Genomic DNA, 18,106 nt, shown 5'->3' on the forward strand with positions numbered 1-18,106 from the left:
AAGCATGCAAATGTGTATATAGAAGCATGCAATATGTGTTCCAAATGATAAGGGAATGGTGCCCTTATGTAGGGCAATAATGATAACTAAGTATTTATGAAAAATGAAGGGGTGGAAGATGGGTGAGATACATATTTTTCATAACAATTTCTGTATTTTTGTCAAATTTTTGTTGCTCACATTCTTTTAAAGGGGAGTTGGTGATTGAGGAGGAAAGCGACGTCGTTTTGCTGGGCCGTGACAAAACTGAGAAAAGCACCACTTAGATCCTCCGTCGCCAGAAGTTTTGAAGAATTTGGAGGAGCAATGGGAGCTCCATAGCCATTCAAAAAATTGGTGGCCTCTGTACACTCCTCCTTCTTTGATTCTGATTCTGCTTCTTCTTTTTCTTTTGTTCGTGTTTTTAATTCGTTTTGACTCTTCTACTTTCACTTCTCTTCGCATGTGATAATCCAAACCCGATTAAGGTAAGCCTTCTTCTTTGTTCTTTTCTTTTTTTTGGATTTTTTTCTGACAAGCTTTTCCTGTTCTTAGTGACTCAGATCATATATTTTGCTCAGTGTTCAATTATTTATTTATTTATTTATTGAAGATGATGGATTTGATCGATTCAGTTGAGCCCCAATCAATTTTTTTTTTTTTTTGTTTTGCTGAGCATTGAACCCAAGTGATTGGAAAAGCTTTATTGATGGCAAAAACATACACTTGTGTATTGACTCTATAAGAGCAAAGGCAATGTGTGTAGTATATTTTTATTTATTTATTTATTTATAAAAGTAATTATCTCTCTCTCTCTCTCTCTCTCTCTCTCTCTCTCTCTCTCTCTCTCTCTCTCTCTCAACTAGTAGAGGAAGGGCCCATGCAGGCCTCACTAATTTTTGAAATAATTTAGTTTATTTTTTATGTCTAGCTCTAACATTTACTCTGCAGCAAAGTATGAATTACTGTGAATTTTTAGACAAATTCCATCAAATAATAGTAATCTTTTGATGAAATTTTAGAAAATATTTAGGATGTTACAGCATGGACCAAAAAAAAAAGGACTGAGTTAGTTATGGGTACAGGATAGTGTTGGTTATTAGTGGTTATAAGTTAGTTACCTGATATGTAATATTTTTTGTAAATTGCCATTACCTTTAATAATCTACCAATATCTATACAAGATTATTTTAGAGAATAAGAAGTACACATCAAAGTAGGCATGTCCCCTTATATAGTATTAGCCATGGGCACACACTATGTGCGTGCTCCTAAGCTTTCCATATTTTAAAATTTTTAAAAAATTATAAAAAATAACAATTAATTAAATAGCATAAGTTTATTTTGAGATAGTCGTAGATAGTAATAAGGGTATTTTGGGATAATTATGAGTAGTTATAGGGATAAATTTGACATAATTATAAGGGTATTTTGGGATAATTGTGGGTAGTTAGAAGAGTATTTTGAAATAATCATTGGTAGTTATAGGGATAAATTTGTAATTTTTGAAAGAAGACACCAAAGGGAGAATCCCCTTTAGAGTAATAGAGATTAGCAATTGTACATATGTGTTACAAGTGTAGTATGTTTTTATTTATGTTTTATATCATTAATTAGATTTTACAATTTTATTTTTATAATTTATCAAATTTTATAACTTAAATTTATTTTCTATGTTTTTGACATTGATTTTCTACCAAAATATGAATTATTGTAAATTGTTGGACAAAATATGGTCTAGTAAGTTTTTAATTATTTAATGGAATGTTTTAGAATGAAATAGCAACTAACGTTAAGAACTGTAGTTGTAGATTAATTATTAGTTAGTTATAACATATTTATATGTTAGTTCTAATTAGTTATATGTTATCGAATAATTTTTATATTTACATTTTCCTGACTATTCAACCAATATTTGTGCCAAGATGTTTTAGGGAATGAAAGGTGGATGCGAAAGTGGGGGAATATGTGTGATTGCATGTATGTGATTATAGCGCTAGACAAACATACACACCTGTGCTATCCTTGATTTATGATGGTTTAGACTATTAGAGTGACATTGACATTGATCATAGATCATGTGATAGAAGAACACAAGGGCTTGGTCATGTTAGATGCAACGAGTATGAATTGCTATGGCCCATCAAAATTTCTGCCTTTGCCCAATTGAAAGTAGCTAATTAGTCATGCATACATTTGATAATTATATGTAGCAAAGCATCTGGTTGCTCATCTTATTGATAGCAGTATTTGTTACATATTTAGGTGGTGTTTACTTGGTTAGACATTGTGGTTGATTCTTTTTAAAGACGTAATATGATGGTTCAACTATGCTGATGGTGCATGCTCTGGGAGCTGTTGGCACTTGCCAGGCATACTCGGACACAATTACTCTGCACAAGGCCTCTTCCTGCAATATAATCCATGTTAATCCCTTGCTCAATTGTATAGCTTCTCCTGGTCATTCAAAGAGCCTTCCTAGTGTAGGATTACTTTGTTCTTCTATCTCTGGGAAAGGATGTTCTTTACTTAAGAGCTATCACCTATCACACCAAGTGGCTTCAAAGAAATGGTTGGTAAGTATTTATGTCACAGCTGTCGATGGTTACCCCATCTCTCTCTCTCTCTCTCTCTCTCTCTCTCTTCCATTTTCTTGTTTTCTGTTTAACACTAAAGTTCCGTTGGTTTGTTGTACATGTTCTAGTGTCAATTACATGATTCCATTACCTCAGATGATGAGTATCGCTCATCACGTAATATAGCAATCAGCTTGTTTAGGCGATACAAGAACTTTGTCGACCGTGGAGGAGGTGACAACTTAAAAGTATATCTTTTGTTATGCTGTTCTTTGAGTTTAATGCATAAAGTCAGTTTGCTATCTTTCTCAAATTCAATACTTCATTATTGACAAATAGGAGTTTATCAGTGCTGGGGTGAATGCATACGCTCTTGGTTGCACTGACGAAGGGTTGAGGAAAGAACTTACTGATATGAGGGAGTGTGGTGTTGAAATTGAAGTCATGCAAAGTTATGGTGGAAACACTAGTCTGAAATCCAAGATCTTCTCCGAGGAGGTAAATCGTTCCTACATTTTTTATGTTGAACCACATTACATAATCTTTTCAAGGATAATTACAGTTAGAAATATTCAATTCATGAGGTGTGAAAATATCTTCTTCGTTGTTCAAAATACTATTCATGAAATTTGAGTAAATTTTTATTTTTTTTCATACATGTCACAACAAGGTTTATATATGATCTCTTGATTAGGGACCAACTCATAGACTATGTCCAGAATATTTATTTTTTTAGATAAAAAATAAAGTAGAATCGTGCTATTCAGCATGGGTGACGCGGGGCTTTTTTTGGGTCTCTTTTCCTCCCAATTCGGCCGTCATCCCTTACCTGCCTTTCTTCCTCATCCATCACTTGCATCAGCAGGAAGGATAGATGTCTGCAAAAGCATCAAACTTGACAGTGTGACATTCAGGTGTGGTGGTTCATATGGCTGGACGGTTGAGAGAGAAGAGCAAGAGCAGAAAAAGAAAAAATAAAAAAGCAGGTCCAGCTGGACAGTGGCAGCTGGCAGCAGCTTTGCCTGTGGCCAAGGTCTTAAATTTTGATTTCGATTCAAATTTCGAAGCTCCAAAAGAACAGAAATTTGGACAGAAATTTTGATTTTGATATCAATTTTGATTTTGATTTGAAAAAATAATGGAAATCATTAGTAAAGCATGAAACTCCTTTATGAAGCCTTTGAAATTATTAATAGACATAATAATGTAAGTTTTAGGACTAATATATTACAAGTAAATACATCTATGCTCTGTATGAGGTGGAGAAGTTGTAATATAATATGCGCGTCAAACATATTTGAAAGATAATGTACATGAAACATATTTAGTGAATCAGTTAATACAAATGAAATTCATAAATTATTTAAATATAATTTATTATACAAATAATGATAATTTAGAAATGAGTGGTTAAATAAAATGTTGTTGTATGTTTATTTTTTTATATAAATTCAAAAGCACTTGTTATAATCATTTGTTTCAATAATAATAAATAAAATAAATTAAAAGAGAAATTTCATTTCACTCCTAAATCCCTCATTTGAATTTCGAGGAAATTTCATTGCATAGTTCAAATTTCAATAAGTTTCGCTAAAATTTCGAGATTTCGATAAATTTTGGATGATTTATTGAGATTTTGACAGAAATTATACAAGACGGGAATCAATTGCCATTTCGATTTTGAGGGTGATGGAAATAGGAAATTTCGTGGAAATTTAAGACCATGCCCGTGGCAGATGTGGTTGCACTAGTTAGTGGGTTCAGATAGAAGAGAGAGTAGGGGAGGGGTAGGAGGGCAGCCCAGGGAAGTACAAATGAGAAAATAGAAAAGGCAGGTTAAAAGGGGAAGGGGCATTATTTTGTAGAGAGAAAAAAGGGGGAGAAGAACTACCGCGAGTATGCTCAAGTTTGATTCTTTAATTAGGAATTGCAGGTTGAGAGATCTTCCTTTGGGGTTTGCTTTGTTCACTTGGCCAGCTGGGGGGGGGGGGGGGGGGGGGGGCGGCACAGAGCAGTGGCTAGAAGATTGGATAGATTTTTGTTCTGTAGTGAGTGGGAGGATGAGTTTCCTAAGCTTTCCCTACCACTCTTCATTGGACTACTACTACGGGTCACTTCCCTATTTTGTTGGAGTCTAGTAAGGTGTTGTGGGGTCCTACTTCTTTCAGGTTTGAGAACATGTGGCTTAACCATGCGACTTTTAAGCCTTTGGTTAGGGATTCGTGGGGAGAGGATGTGGAGAGGGGTTGGGATGGGTTTAGATTCATAAGTTAAAAAAGCTGAAGGAAAAGCTGAAAAATTGGAATAAGGGAGAGTTCAGTGATGTTAGGCTTAGAAAATCTAGTCTTTTGAGCTAGTTGGGGGGTCTGGTACAAATGAGGTGGAGGTAATTTTTCAGACAGCAAGGAGGCTAGAAGAGTCTCTATTGAAAACGAGTTGGAAGAGATGATCTTTCAGGAAATGAGGCGTTGGAGACGAGAGAAAAACTAAGTGGGTGAAAGCACGCTTGTAATTCCTCTTTTTTCCATAGATTAGCCAATGTAAGTAAAAGGAAGAATTTGATTAGGGAGGTGGATTTGGGGGATGGGAGGAGTACTAATGATCAATGTATGTTATCTTCTATTATTACTGACTTCTTTTGCAATTGTATTCTGAGGATAGTCTTAATAGACCTATGATTGAGGGTTTAGATTTGGATCCCATCTCTTCTGATTAATTGCTTTGGCTAGAGTGACCTTTTGATGAGGAGGAAGTGAGGGGGGTGGTTTTTGGATGGATAGAGATCAGGCTCCGGGTCCAAATGGGTTTAACATAACCTTCTTTCAAGATTGTTGAGAGATAGTTAAGCTGATTTGATGTAAGTTTTCGATGAGTTCTGTGGGAATGTGATTTTGAGCAAGAGTATCAACTCTTAACTTTATAGCTTTGGTGCCTAAAAAAGGCTAGCTCTTCTAAGGTGGAAGACTTTAGACCTATTAGTCTTGTTTCTAGTGTGTATAAGACTATCACTAAAGGCTTAGCTAATAGGTTTAGTGTGGTGCTCAATGACTCTATTTCTAGAGCCTTTTTGGGGGGGAGGGGGGGACATGGAGCGGATGCTATCTTGGTGGCTAATGAGGTGGCGGAGGACATCAATAGGATTAAGAAGAGGGGGTTTGTTTTTAAAGTAGATTTTGAGAAAGATTATGACAAAGTGAGCTAGAGTTTCCTGGATGAGGTCTTCATGAAAAAGGGTTTTAGGGAGCGATGGCATAGGTGGATTAGGGGCTACCAATCTAATGTGTGGTTTTGAGTTATTGTTAATGGTGAACCTAAATCTTGGTTTACTGCTTCGACAGGCATGAGACAAGGAGATTCATTATCCCCCTTTTTGAATGTATTTGTAGCTGATGTTTTAAGTAGGATGGTGGATAGGGCGGTTATAGAGGGTTAGTTAAAGGGTTAGAAGTGGAGGGTGATAGTCTCTCATCTTCAATTTTCTGATGATACCATTCTTTCTTGACGACCATAACCTTTTGCTAGAAGAATTTTGGTTATTCTTAATGTTTTTGAGAGAGTTTAAGAGTAATATGAGGAGAAGTGGTTTAGCATCCCTAAATGTACCTGATGAGAGGACTAGAGTTGGGCAGCATACTGGGGTGTGGTTTATTGAAATGGCCCCTAACTTATTTAGGGGTTCCACTAGGTGGGAATCCTAGAGGGGCAGATTTTTGGAATCTAGTAGTGGAGAGGATTACAAAGAGATTAGACAGTTGGAAGCGTGCCCTTTTCTTTTTTGGCAGTTGATCTACACATTTTCAGGCTTCTCTCTAGTATCCCTTTATATTTTCTATTTATTTTTAGAATCCTAGTAGGAGCCACGAGCAAGCTTGAGAGAATAATGAGGGATTTTTTGTGGTCTGGTCTGGGGGATTGTAGGGACCATTTAGTAAATTGGCCATAGATTAGTAAGTCTAAAGAGGAAGGGAGTGTTGGGTCTTGGTAACTTGGTGTCTACCAACACCGCTCTTTTAGCTAAATGGATGTCACGCTTCTGCTTGGAAGATAATTCCCTATGGCATAGAGTTATTTGCAGTAAGTTTGCATTGGATGAGAATTGGTGGGATACCAATGCTAGCTTGAGATGTTCTTTGGGGAGTCCATGGAGGTCTATTTCCCAGATGTACTCTATTTTTATCCCTCACACTAAATTTGTAGTGGAGAGGGGATCTCAATTTCATTCTTGGAAAGACCCATGGCTTGGGAACAATTCTTTTTCCATTTCTTTTCCGCATCTTTTTTGAGTGTGCTCTGAGCCAAACAGAGTTATTTCTTTCTTTATGGATAATGAGAGGGGCTTTCCAGTCTCTTGGAATCTTGATTTCAGGAGCATGGTTATCAAAATTTCAATCTGAATTGTGCGATTCTACGATCCTACGATCCATACTTGCCTAATTGATCCGGATCTTAAGTAGAATTTTAATAAAGTAGGATCCCTGTTGGATCTTGTTTGGAACCTTGGGATCTTGATCCTACTTGTGATCCTACTTTTGCAATGGAATATGGATTTTTTCTATTTAGGATTTTAATAAAAAAGGCTAATATATATTTTTATTGGCCCAAACACTTTACTTTTGCAATAGACACAAAATTTATTCTAGTTCCCTAAATGCATCAAACTAGGGCAACATAACGAGCATGCTCTAGGATTTGTTCAATCCAAGTCAAGAGAGCAGCTGAGCATCTCTTGAAAGCTCTCTTCCTTTAAAATTGAAAGCTCTTTGAGATCAAAAGAGAGTTTCAACAAATAGGGAGTTGCACAATCAGGCTTAGAGCTTAAAATTGCAGGCCTGAAGCAGTTGTGTGTTATCTTTTAGTTCTTTTTACTTTCTTCCTCTTTTTTTATTTTCCTCTTATTATTGACAAGCCAGAGACCTATCTTTTTTCCCAAAGCAAAGATCATATAGGTTTCTTTTTCCTCTTCTTTTCTTTGGTACTAACAAAAAAGTTATTCCTGTTTCTTCCTTCTTTTTTTTGTTTTTTCCTTCTCCTCCTTCTTCGTCTTATGGTCTGATGACAAAACTACAGAAACTGAGAAATTTACATCAGTTCATTGAATTAAGATTAGAAATTTCTTCATCCTTTTTCTCTTCATTCTTTTTGCTTTTCTTTTTAATTATTATTATTCAATAAATAAGCTAGCAACAGTCTGCCCTTTGCAGTTCAGGCTATGCAGATTTCTTTCTTTTTTTAGGTTCAAAATTATGAAGGAAAAACCTACTAGGTGCTAGCTAGCAAGCTAGCCACATTCCTAAAATTTGTTTAATTTCTTAGGCTTGCTACCAAGTTTTTAGGATTATTTTATTGAGAGTTATCATAAATGGCCAAATATATAAAATTTTAATTTATTTTACGTTGTAAGTAGAATCTTACGATCCATGATCCGATCCTGTGGACCCTCCCAATGATCCTATGTAGGATCCTGATTCTAACCACCTTGTTCAAGAGACCTCTAAATGATAGGGAGATTGTGGAGTTACCTTCTTTGTTGTTCATTTGTACAATTGCAAATTATCTTTGGGTAGGGATGTTCTTTCTTGGTGTCTGGATCATTCAGGGGTGTTTTCTTGTAAATCATTCTTTGAGTTTTTGACCTATTCAAATTATTCCTTTCCTCTTTGTTCAGTTATTTAGAAGGTTAAAGTTCCCCCAAACATTAAAGCATTTACTTGCTTGGTTGTGCTTAACAAAATTAATACCAATAACTTGTTGAAGATTAGGAGACCTTTTAAGGCTTTCTCTCCAAATGTTCGCGTGCTTTGTTATAGGAATTCCAAAACAGCCTCTCACGTCTTTTTGCGTTGTGATTTTGCATGGAGGGTTTGGAATAAATTGTTTGGTGTTATGGAAGAGAGTTGGGTCTGCCCCTGTTCAGTGGAAGATTTGTTAATCACTTATTTTGCGGGCTTTGGAGGAAGGAAGGATAGGGCAGCTCTATGGAATTAATAATTATGAAGTTTTATGGGATCTTTGGTTGGAACGTAATGCGCAGATTTTTTTTCGAGAAGAAGTTGAATTCATATATGGTGTGGGAAAAGATTTAGTTCTTGACTTCTTTATGGTGTATGAGGTTTGGAATTTTTAGAGGAGCTAGCTTTTAGGAATTAAATAGGGATTGGAAGAATTGGTTGGATTGATTTCTGTTTTTTGATGTTTTAGTTTTTCTCTGGTTGGTTCCAGGTTTTTTGGGAGATTCCCCCTTGCAAATTCTCTTCCAAATAATGAATTTCTTTTGCTATATAATAAAATCACGTGTGGGTCCCATGCGCCCTTGATTTCCTGTGAAGGCACACCCTATGAAGAATAGCATTTTTGAAACAAGAATTATTAAGGCAAAGAAAGGAGTACAAGATTTGGAGGGCTAAAATCCTCCAAAGAAAAGAACAAACAAAGCAAAGAATGACGAAACTCATTACACTCTTTTTTGGACCTTATGGACTGAGTGGAATACGTGAGTTTTTAATGGCAATTCAACTTCCTCACATTTATTATGAGATAGGATTGTTTTCCTTGCTTCCTTTTGGGCTCGTTCTTTGGATTTCTTTTGTATAGTTTCCTTCTCTGGTCTCGAGATTGGAGGGAGGGGCCCTATTGTAATTGGTTTTTCTATTCTTTAGGAGGATGTCTTATCCTTTTTTTTTTTTGGGTAAAGAAATATAGAAAACCAAACACTGCTATCTTGGCAAAGACATCAAAACTCTTTGCATATTAATGAGCTGCATTGGTCTAATCAACCATAATCCAAGCACTTGAGAGAAACCAAGAAAAGAACCCTACTCCACACCAAGTCAGAAGACTTACCTTTCCGCTAAAACTTCTTCAGTTTTGCTCCAACTGAATACACCATAGCAAAAATGGAACACCTCTGAAGTATTATTCCTTCCTTCTCACTACCAAAGCCCTAAACTTTTGGAGGAAAAACCTAACCAAGGTAGAAGAACGCACCTAAGGCTTCCCTTAAGACACCAAAAAAGCTTGCTTCCAAATGCACCAGGGGAAAGAACAATAAAAAAGAAGTGCATTTGTTACACCACTTCAATAATAAAGGGCACAGACATCAGAGACAAAGCCTTAAAGAGTCTTAAAGCCGGAAGAATGTCATTTGTATTGATTTTATGAAGAACTATAGGCCAAGCAAGGACTTGATTTTTATAAGGAGTCTTATATTTCCAAATAAGAGAATGTAAAGTGAACTGAGTACCATTTTAAATCATGAATGAGATAATCAAAACCATAAATACAAGAAAATCCCTTGGGGCATACAAGGTCCAAAGCTCTGATCACGTTTGATAGACAAACAGAATCATGCACCTGTAAAAGCTGACTAGCTCTGTTGTTTCCATTGCATTCAGATATCTCTGATTGAAATGTCAGGAGTCGATGTTTCCCTAGACATCAAGAAACTAGAAATTGGATTATGACAACTCGACAGGCAACAAAGATGAGGAAAAACAACACAAAATGAAACATTCTTACAATCCAAAGCTCCTCTAAAAATGAAACTCTTTTCCATTATCAATGTGAAACCTCACCCAAGGTAGAAAGAGACGGGTGGTCTGAGAAACAAACTTCCAAGGGTTTGTATGGGTGGAATTAACACCTGTATTAGCATCTCAATCAATTTGTTGGACTGAATTCATACGAATCACCTTATGTCAGAGCTCGAGTTTTAAAGGAAAGCACCATAGCCAGTGACCTTCTAAGACAATATTCTTGGACACTAAGTTTTTGAGACCCAAACTACTCAGACGCTGCTTACATATGCTACCCCAACTGACCGAGTGATCTCTCTTTGCTCTCTCTCACCTCTCATACACTTGTTTTGGGACATTAATTTTATACTTATCATTTTGCTGAAAGGTTGGAACAGTCCAAATAAAGTATAATTTTGCATGTCTTAGGCCTGTATTTCAATGTAGACTTAATCAGTAACTATTTCATATGACAAATTTAGCTCATTGATTGAAAATTTTCCCGTGTTCTTGGAGTAGGGCCAAGTATGCTGTTATTTTATTAGTTTAGCCCGAAAGAAAGGAGCAAAAAGAATGGGGTGCAGTTTGGGGTGGGGGATACAATAGTGGGCAATAGGCCATTCAACTCAAATTATCCATCTATAAAACAATTGTTCATATGGCAGTTCAAGTGTTAGCATCAGTCCAAAAGGTTGTCACCCGAGGATAGTTCTCTGTTTCTTGAGTGTAGTATTCCTGTATATTCTTTTGAGAAGTTTTTCTTACCTAATATACAACCCACTGCCCTGCCTGCTCCAAACCACATGAGAAAGAGTTCCTATTCAGCATTCAGTGTTTACTTATTTAATTTCAGCATTACTCGATTTGACATTTCTAACTAGAATAATTGCATGCTTGGAATATGTAATACAGTCTAAATGAAGTTCTCTCTCTCTCTCTCTCTCTCTCTCTCTCTCTCTCTCATATAGGCAACTTCACACATATTGACCCCCTTTTTGATCAATGGAGTTATGAATTGTTGAAAATGCAAGATGTGCCCTTTTGATTAAGAGGCAATATTTGCTAATTTAAGGTAATCATGAAAGATTGAAATCTTCTGAATGGATTAAAAAAGGGAACCCCATATTTCCTATTTCCGAATGCAGGTTGATGAGTGTATTTTGTGGTTGAGCATTATATTCATTACAATCTTGTGCACACCACAACCAACCATAGTCAGATGGTCATCCACACCTCCAGTGTCAGATGAAATAATGCTTCAGTGGAAAGGCTTTTGTGCTCTAATTGCAAATGCATATTATATAAGAGGAATGGCATGGTAAGGTGTTGTGAGCTATTTACTTTATTTTATTTTCGTGTTGCCTATTGTGTTGCTCTGGTTTCAACTGTACCAACATTACTGTATCTGGCGAGGGTCTTTCATCGGAGTAAATACATATGCCTTGTAGAGCCCTAACATCAAGACACATTTTAATTGGTGCTTCATCTCATATGTTTAAATGAGCTGTCTCAATGATTACAATTGAATATTTAATTTCATAATTTCAAAATTCATCCAAATTCTTCATTATCATTTCAAAGAGTTGCATGCAACACCCTTTGCTCTAGGAATCTCAGCATCTTGTTAACTATTTTATGTGAGAATCAAAGAAATAATGTCATGTTTAGTTTGTGAAATGGAATTGGATAAACAAGCAAATAATGTGCAGGAATCAAGGGGCGAATTCATTTTCGAAATATATAATAAATGTGTCTTATTTGCTCGAGTCATCTTTTTAAGTACAACATCATTGCTCCATCTCTGAAGAACTTGTTTACTTTCCATTGGCATTGAACTTGTTTTAATTTTGCTCTGGGAAAAGCATTAGAAAGTAACATTAATTAATCAATACTTGGTACTTCCATATGTTTGACCAGGCTTCGTGAGAATCAAAGAAATAATGTCATGTTTAGTTTGTGGAATGGAATGGGATAAACAAGCGAAGAATGTGCAGGAATCAAGTGGTGAATTCGTTTTGATTCCATTCCTACCTACCAAATATATAGTAAATGTGTCTTACTTGCTCGAGTCATCTTTTTAAGTACAACATCATTGCTTCATCTCTGAAGAACTTGTTTACTTTCCATTGGCCTTGAACTTGCTTTAATTTTGTTCTAGGAAAAGCATTAGAAAGTAACATTAATTAATCAATACTTGGTACTTCCATATGTTTGACCAGGCTTCCTGTGAAGACTCTTCAGCTAGAGCAACTGGCAGTAGTTGGACGTGCTGAGGAGCCATCAGTAGTTGCTAGCCGAATGCGATTAGTATTCAGCACACTAGAGGTTAGCTATATTTTGCATCTTTTTAAGTGGTTCTTAATACAAGCTGTGATGCACTTAAGGTCTTGTGTCCTTGATGATATATTTTGTTCTACGAAGATGCAATCCATGGATTCACATTTCTATTGTTTAAGGAAGACAAAAAACATTTCGATTAATCAAATGAATGTTTTAGAAGGCGCAATCAAGGCTCACCTTGGGGCTCAGCTCAAGGCAAGGTATACCAAACCGACATAAGTTTACTTAGAAATACTCAATTCTTTGAGGTTAGCACTTTCATAAGTGAGGTGTACGTCTCATCCCAATGACACCACGTACACCCTTTTGGCAAGACATGTGCCTTACAAAGTCGCACTATTCTTTCTAACATTGTATGTATAAGAAGATGTGCAGTGTATTTTCACTTTTAAGTGTTCAAGACTCTTTTCCTTTCAATTCATAGTTTTACAGTTAATATGATCTAATGTGTACATAATGTTTGTAGTACCTTACAAAATCACTGTTCTTGAAGTTTTGCAGGGTGATCTTATATGTATGCGCCCTTTTCATATATACGTTTTTTTTTTTTTTTCTATTTATAAGAATTATTTTAGTACTGTTCTTTGAAACTTTTTTTTTTGGCTTGTGCAGGTAGTGAGTCCACAGTGGCCAAGAGTCTAGTTCAATGCTTTAATCTGGAGAAAATAATGGTATTTCCCTAGTAGCTTGCTTATGGCTTCTGGTTCCATTAGAGAACTGTAAATTAGTGTAGCTTTCTGGCAAACTTTCCTAATAATCTTGTATGTGCTGCAAATCTCTATAGGTATGTGAAATTGAGAGTCTAGCTCTAGTTCATCTATATCTCTGTTACTGATATTTAGAGGCTAGGATTCATGTGATTTGCAATTGCGAGTTTAATTGCTTTCCATCATCAAAAGCAATTATGTCATTACTAATGGAAAATTTATGCCATTAAGTCTTTAAGTAGGATTTTTCAATTTTATTCTGGTGTTCCATTGTGCCTTGCTGAATTTATGTCATTAGTACTTGTTTAATTCTGCTGTGTTTCTTTATTGTGTTTCTCACTTCTTGTAGAATTTGAACTCTTTTTAAAACAAGAAGCATCTTTTTGTGGAAGAATTTTCTACGATAACAAGAATAGGCAGTTGACTCTGCACTGGAACCACCTCAGACTTCACTGGGATTAGCAGTGGCTCAACTTGGCCCTTACATATTTTTATTTTTTATTTTTTGAAAAAAGAAAAAAAGGTGAAGCACTGAAACCTGCCCAACTAGGACTCAAATTTGGAACTTGGCTTATGATGCGGCTCTGGCAAGGTATCACCAGTAGGGCTGTAAATGAGTCGAGCAAAGCTTTGGCCAGCTTGAATTCGGCTGGAACTCGAGCTTAAAGTTTGTTGTTCAAGTTCAATTAAATGCCAGTAGGGCTGTAAATGAGTCAAGCAAAGCTTTGGCCAGCTTGAATTCGGCTGGAACTCAACTTGAGCTTAAAGTTTGTTGTTCAAGTTCAATTAATTTTGCATATATATAGCTCTAGTTTGGCTTGACTTCAACTCGACTAAAGTTTATGTCACTTTAATAAAGTATCTAGCTCAAGTGTACCTTGAAAGCTTGAGCTCAAGTTCAAACTTAATTCAACTAAAGCTCATTTCAAATTAATGAACAAGCACATCATTAAACTAATTAAATTTAATTGATAATTAATAAAGATAATTAGAGAAAAATATATTTTAGATTTTAAAAATTAAATATTTAATGAGACTAATATCGAGTTAGTTCACGAGCTAGTAACAAACTAGTAAACAAGTTGGTAAACAAGTTGGCTAGTTGGGTATGACTTGGCTTGAGCTCGGCTTATTTAGTTCACGATCTTGAAATTTGAGTTCAAGTTCAGCTCGAAGTCATAATCGAGTTGAGCACGGAGTAGCTCACAAGCAACTCGATTCATTTGCAACCTTACATGCCAACTTTCTTGAATGCAAAAATAGTTATAATTGTAATATTAACTATACACCAAATTTTTTAATAATTTTTGGAACATTTGCATACACGAAGTTAAATAAATCATTAATTGTATTAAAAACATTTTTATTCAATATCTTTCAATGTTTGTTTGACTCTTCATAACAACAATAATAAGTTTCAAGAATATTTGAAAGAAACATTTTAATTTTATATAAAGGATGAATTAGTAAGTATTTCTTACTCTGATTGTCATCAGTATTTTTTCAATATTATCTTTTAATTAGTGTAGTAGTATTGTTTTCGGTGTGTGTATGATCATGATGATGTTATTGGTTTTACCTATTTGATTGACCTAATGTCTTTTTCTAGGTTTTGACAATGACCCAAATTTTAAAGCTATATTTTAAATGTTTTTACTATTTTGAGAAAAGAAATTAGGACTCATTCAGTCAAATTAAAGAACACAATTTTCTATATAAGAAAACGTTGCATACAGGAAATAAAAAAGAAAAAAAAGTGTTTGATTTGCCATTTTTATAAAATCATTCTAGAATTCTATCCTGTTTTTTGAGTTCTAAACGTTTTTTTTTTTCTATGAATTTGAGTACAAATTTATGACCCCGTCTAAAACTTGAAAAACATTAAAAAAAAAAAAAATGAAAAAAATCATCTTTTTCATGTATGTTTATCAAGAAAAGTGAGAATATGCATGTGTACGTGTGCAAAACAAATCAATGAATTAAAAAAAAAATAATTTTACATATCATTAATAATTAATTTTTAAAAATTGTAATAATGTTAGTGTTGTGTCGGACACCCCACTTATGTCAAACACTAATAGTACAACTAATGCTATTGAATATATAAGAAACTAAAGTAATGCGGAAACTAATAATAAAACAGTAAAAAGAAGAAGACAAGAAATTAACGAGATTCAGTATATAATTATCTGTGTCCTCGGGCGCCCACGATCAATCCACTACTTTTTTTAACAAAGTATAACTTTAAGGTGTGTTTTACAAATTGAGAGTTGAGCACTTCATATAGCTTCAACTTTAAGTCCAAAAAATACATCACAAAGAAAAAATTCAAAACAACTTTTCTACCAATGTGAAACTTTTCTATTAATGTGGGACAAAAAACAACAAATCTCCACCTTGACGATAAATTCAACAAATTTTCAGTCACTAACATTCTCTGAAGTTCCACATCATCCACGCCTTCCAAGAATATTCAAACTTGCAGGATATTGATCAAGTCCAAATAATGTTTGAACTTGATTGTTGTCAGAATTTTGGTCAACATATTTACGGGATTTTCAGCTGCAGCAATCTTCTGAAGAAGTATCTTACCTCCATCAATAATATCCCGCATAAAATGAAACTGAACGTCGATATGCTTCGTTTGTGCATGGTAGACTTGATTCTTTGCCAAATGAATAACATTCTGTCTATTACAGAACACAACAATGTCCATATAAATAACTTTCAAATTTTCAAGTAAACCCTGCAACTAAATAGCTTCCTTAACAACCTCTGAAACTGTCATGTACTCTGCTTCTGCTGTTGATACGGTAATGGTAGATTGTAAGGTAGACCTTTAACTCAGTGGACCATTAGAAAATGTAAAAACATATCTAATAGTTGATCGACATTTATCCAAATCACCTGCAAAATCAGAATCCATATATCCAACAATACGTTAATCAATAGTATTATTTTTCTCAAATATTATACCAACATCAATCATATTCATAATATATCTCAAAATCCATTTCACAGCTTGCCAATGTCCTTTACCCGGATTATGTATATACTTGTTCACCATACTAACAGCTTGTGAAATATCAGGTCTACTACAAACCATTGCATACATCAGACTACCAACAACACTTGCATAAGGAACTTGTGACATATACTTACGTTCCTCATCTGATTTAGGAAATAAAACTGCACTAAGTTTGAAATGAGGAGCAAGAGGAGTGCTTACTAGTTTTGACTGCTCAAACATGCCAAAACTCTATACTATCTTCTTTAAATACTGTTTATGAGACAAACTAACTCTTCCTCTTATTCAGTGTCTACGGATCTCCATGTCAAGTATCTTCTTTACTTCACCAAGATCTTTTATCTCAAACTCTTGATTTAACCGACTTTTCAACTTGTTGATTTCTTCCCTGTTCTCTGAAACTATCAACATATCAACAACATAAAAGAGTAAATATATAAAAGATCCATTTTGTAGTCTGCGAAAATAAACACAATGATCATGTTTATTTCTAATGTACTTGTGATTCATCATAAACTAATGAAATCGTTTGTACCACTATCTTGGAGACTGTTTTAACATACAATAATTTACCCAATTTACATACCCAATTTTCTTTTCCAGCAACCTAAAATTCATCTGACCGAGTCATATAGATTTTCTCTTCCAAATCACCATGTAAAAATATTGTTTTTACATCGAGTTGAGTTAGTTCAAAATCAATTTGTGCTACAAAAGCCAACAAAATTCGAATGGAAGAATTTTTAATAACTGGAGAAAATACCTCATTATAATCAATGTCTTACTTTTGTGAGTAGTCCTTAACTACCAATCTAACTTTGAAGCGAATATTATTTGCATCTGAAAATTCTTCTTTCTTTACATAATCAATTTGCAACTAATTGCTTTCTTACCCTTGGGCAATTGGGCTAGCTCCCAAGTCTGATTCTGATGAAGAGACTGCATTTCTTCATCCATCGCTCTTTTCCACTTTTTTGATTCAGAGTTCCTCACTACTTCTGTGAAAGTGTAAGGAACATTATCATCCACAACTGGAAGTGCATAGACCATCATATCAGTATACCGAACAGGTTTTCGAATTTCTCGTCTTGACTTCTGAGAAATAATTGATTCTTATTACCGTGAAGATTCTCGAATTGAAATCTCCTCTTCTTGTACACTATTCCCCACCGTAACTGGAGAGTTACCTTGTGTAGTCTCATTTCTCACTAGGTTTCCCAAAATTGTCTTAACCTCCACCTGTTGTTGAGTAGTACTAGTCTTCTCTTCAACTCGTGACTCCTTGCATATTGTTTTCTTCATCATCGCAAGTTCATCAAAAGTCACATCCCTACTTAAAATCATTTTGTTCGTCTCTAAACACCAAAGACGGTATCATTTGACTCCTGCATTTATCCCTAAGAATATTGCTTTCTTGGCTCTCGGATCCAACTTAAATTCTTTAACATGATAATAAGTCATAGTACCAAATACATGCAAAAAATCATAATCACTAGTAGGCTTTCCAAACCATATCTCATAGGATGTTTTTCCCCCTATTGCAGATGATGGTAGATGGTGGATGAGATGACACGGATATCTAACAATCTCAACCCAAAACCTTTTGTCTAACCCAGTATTAGACAACATACATCGAACTTTCATGTTGAGTAATCTTAGATATTTAGATGGTGATTTGTGATAGAAAAATTTTTCAATTTTTTTTTTAAATTTAAATTTTGACCTGCAAATTCACCATTAGAGTTCAAAATCTTTGTCAACACGACATAGCTCTCAAACATCAAATAAAAGAAAAGATAAATATAATCAACAAACATCAAGTGGTTGATAAGAGCTACATTGTGGTTAATCAAAATGTTGAGGTTGGTACATAAAATATTTGTTTGTTCTAACAATAAAGATAGTTCATCTGCACATAGTATAAAAAAGAAACATGATAAAGCCCTCAGGGCATGGCTCAAGTGG

General features: G+C 34.9%; 1 protein-coding gene across 5 annotated transcripts in view; it reads left to right on the forward strand.

The window, feature by feature from the left end:
• The first annotated feature begins 216 nt into the window (after positions 1-216).
• The window catches only part of LOC131152960 (uncharacterized), a 69,412-nt gene continuing 51,522 nt past the window's right edge, over positions 217-18,106 (forward strand). For 2 of the 5 annotated variants that reach the window (XR_009136133.1, XM_058104931.1), the window contains exons 1-7: positions 255-467; positions 2,245-2,555; positions 2,684-2,803; positions 2,895-3,053; positions 11,212-11,384; positions 12,286-12,391; positions 13,019-13,077. Coding sequence is in view for 4 of the 5 variants with exons in the window: in XM_058104931.1 (XP_057960914.1) it covers positions 2,310-2,555; positions 2,684-2,803; positions 2,895-3,053; positions 11,212-11,384; positions 12,286-12,391; positions 13,019-13,048 (834 nt within the window). In the remaining variant the exon portion in view is untranslated. Of the gene's footprint in view, positions 468-2,244; positions 2,556-2,683; positions 2,804-2,894; positions 3,054-11,211; positions 11,385-12,285; positions 12,392-13,018; positions 13,371-13,462; positions 14,021-18,106 lie in introns of those variants that run through there. The other 3 variants (XM_058104930.1, XM_058104929.1, XM_058104933.1) reach the window with 3 other exon arrangements.

Source organism: Malania oleifera, chromosome 4 (genome assembly GCF_029873635.1).
Source record: "Malania oleifera isolate guangnan ecotype guangnan chromosome 4, ASM2987363v1, whole genome shotgun sequence".
NCBI lineage: Eukaryota > Viridiplantae > Streptophyta > Magnoliopsida > Santalales > Ximeniaceae > Malania > Malania oleifera.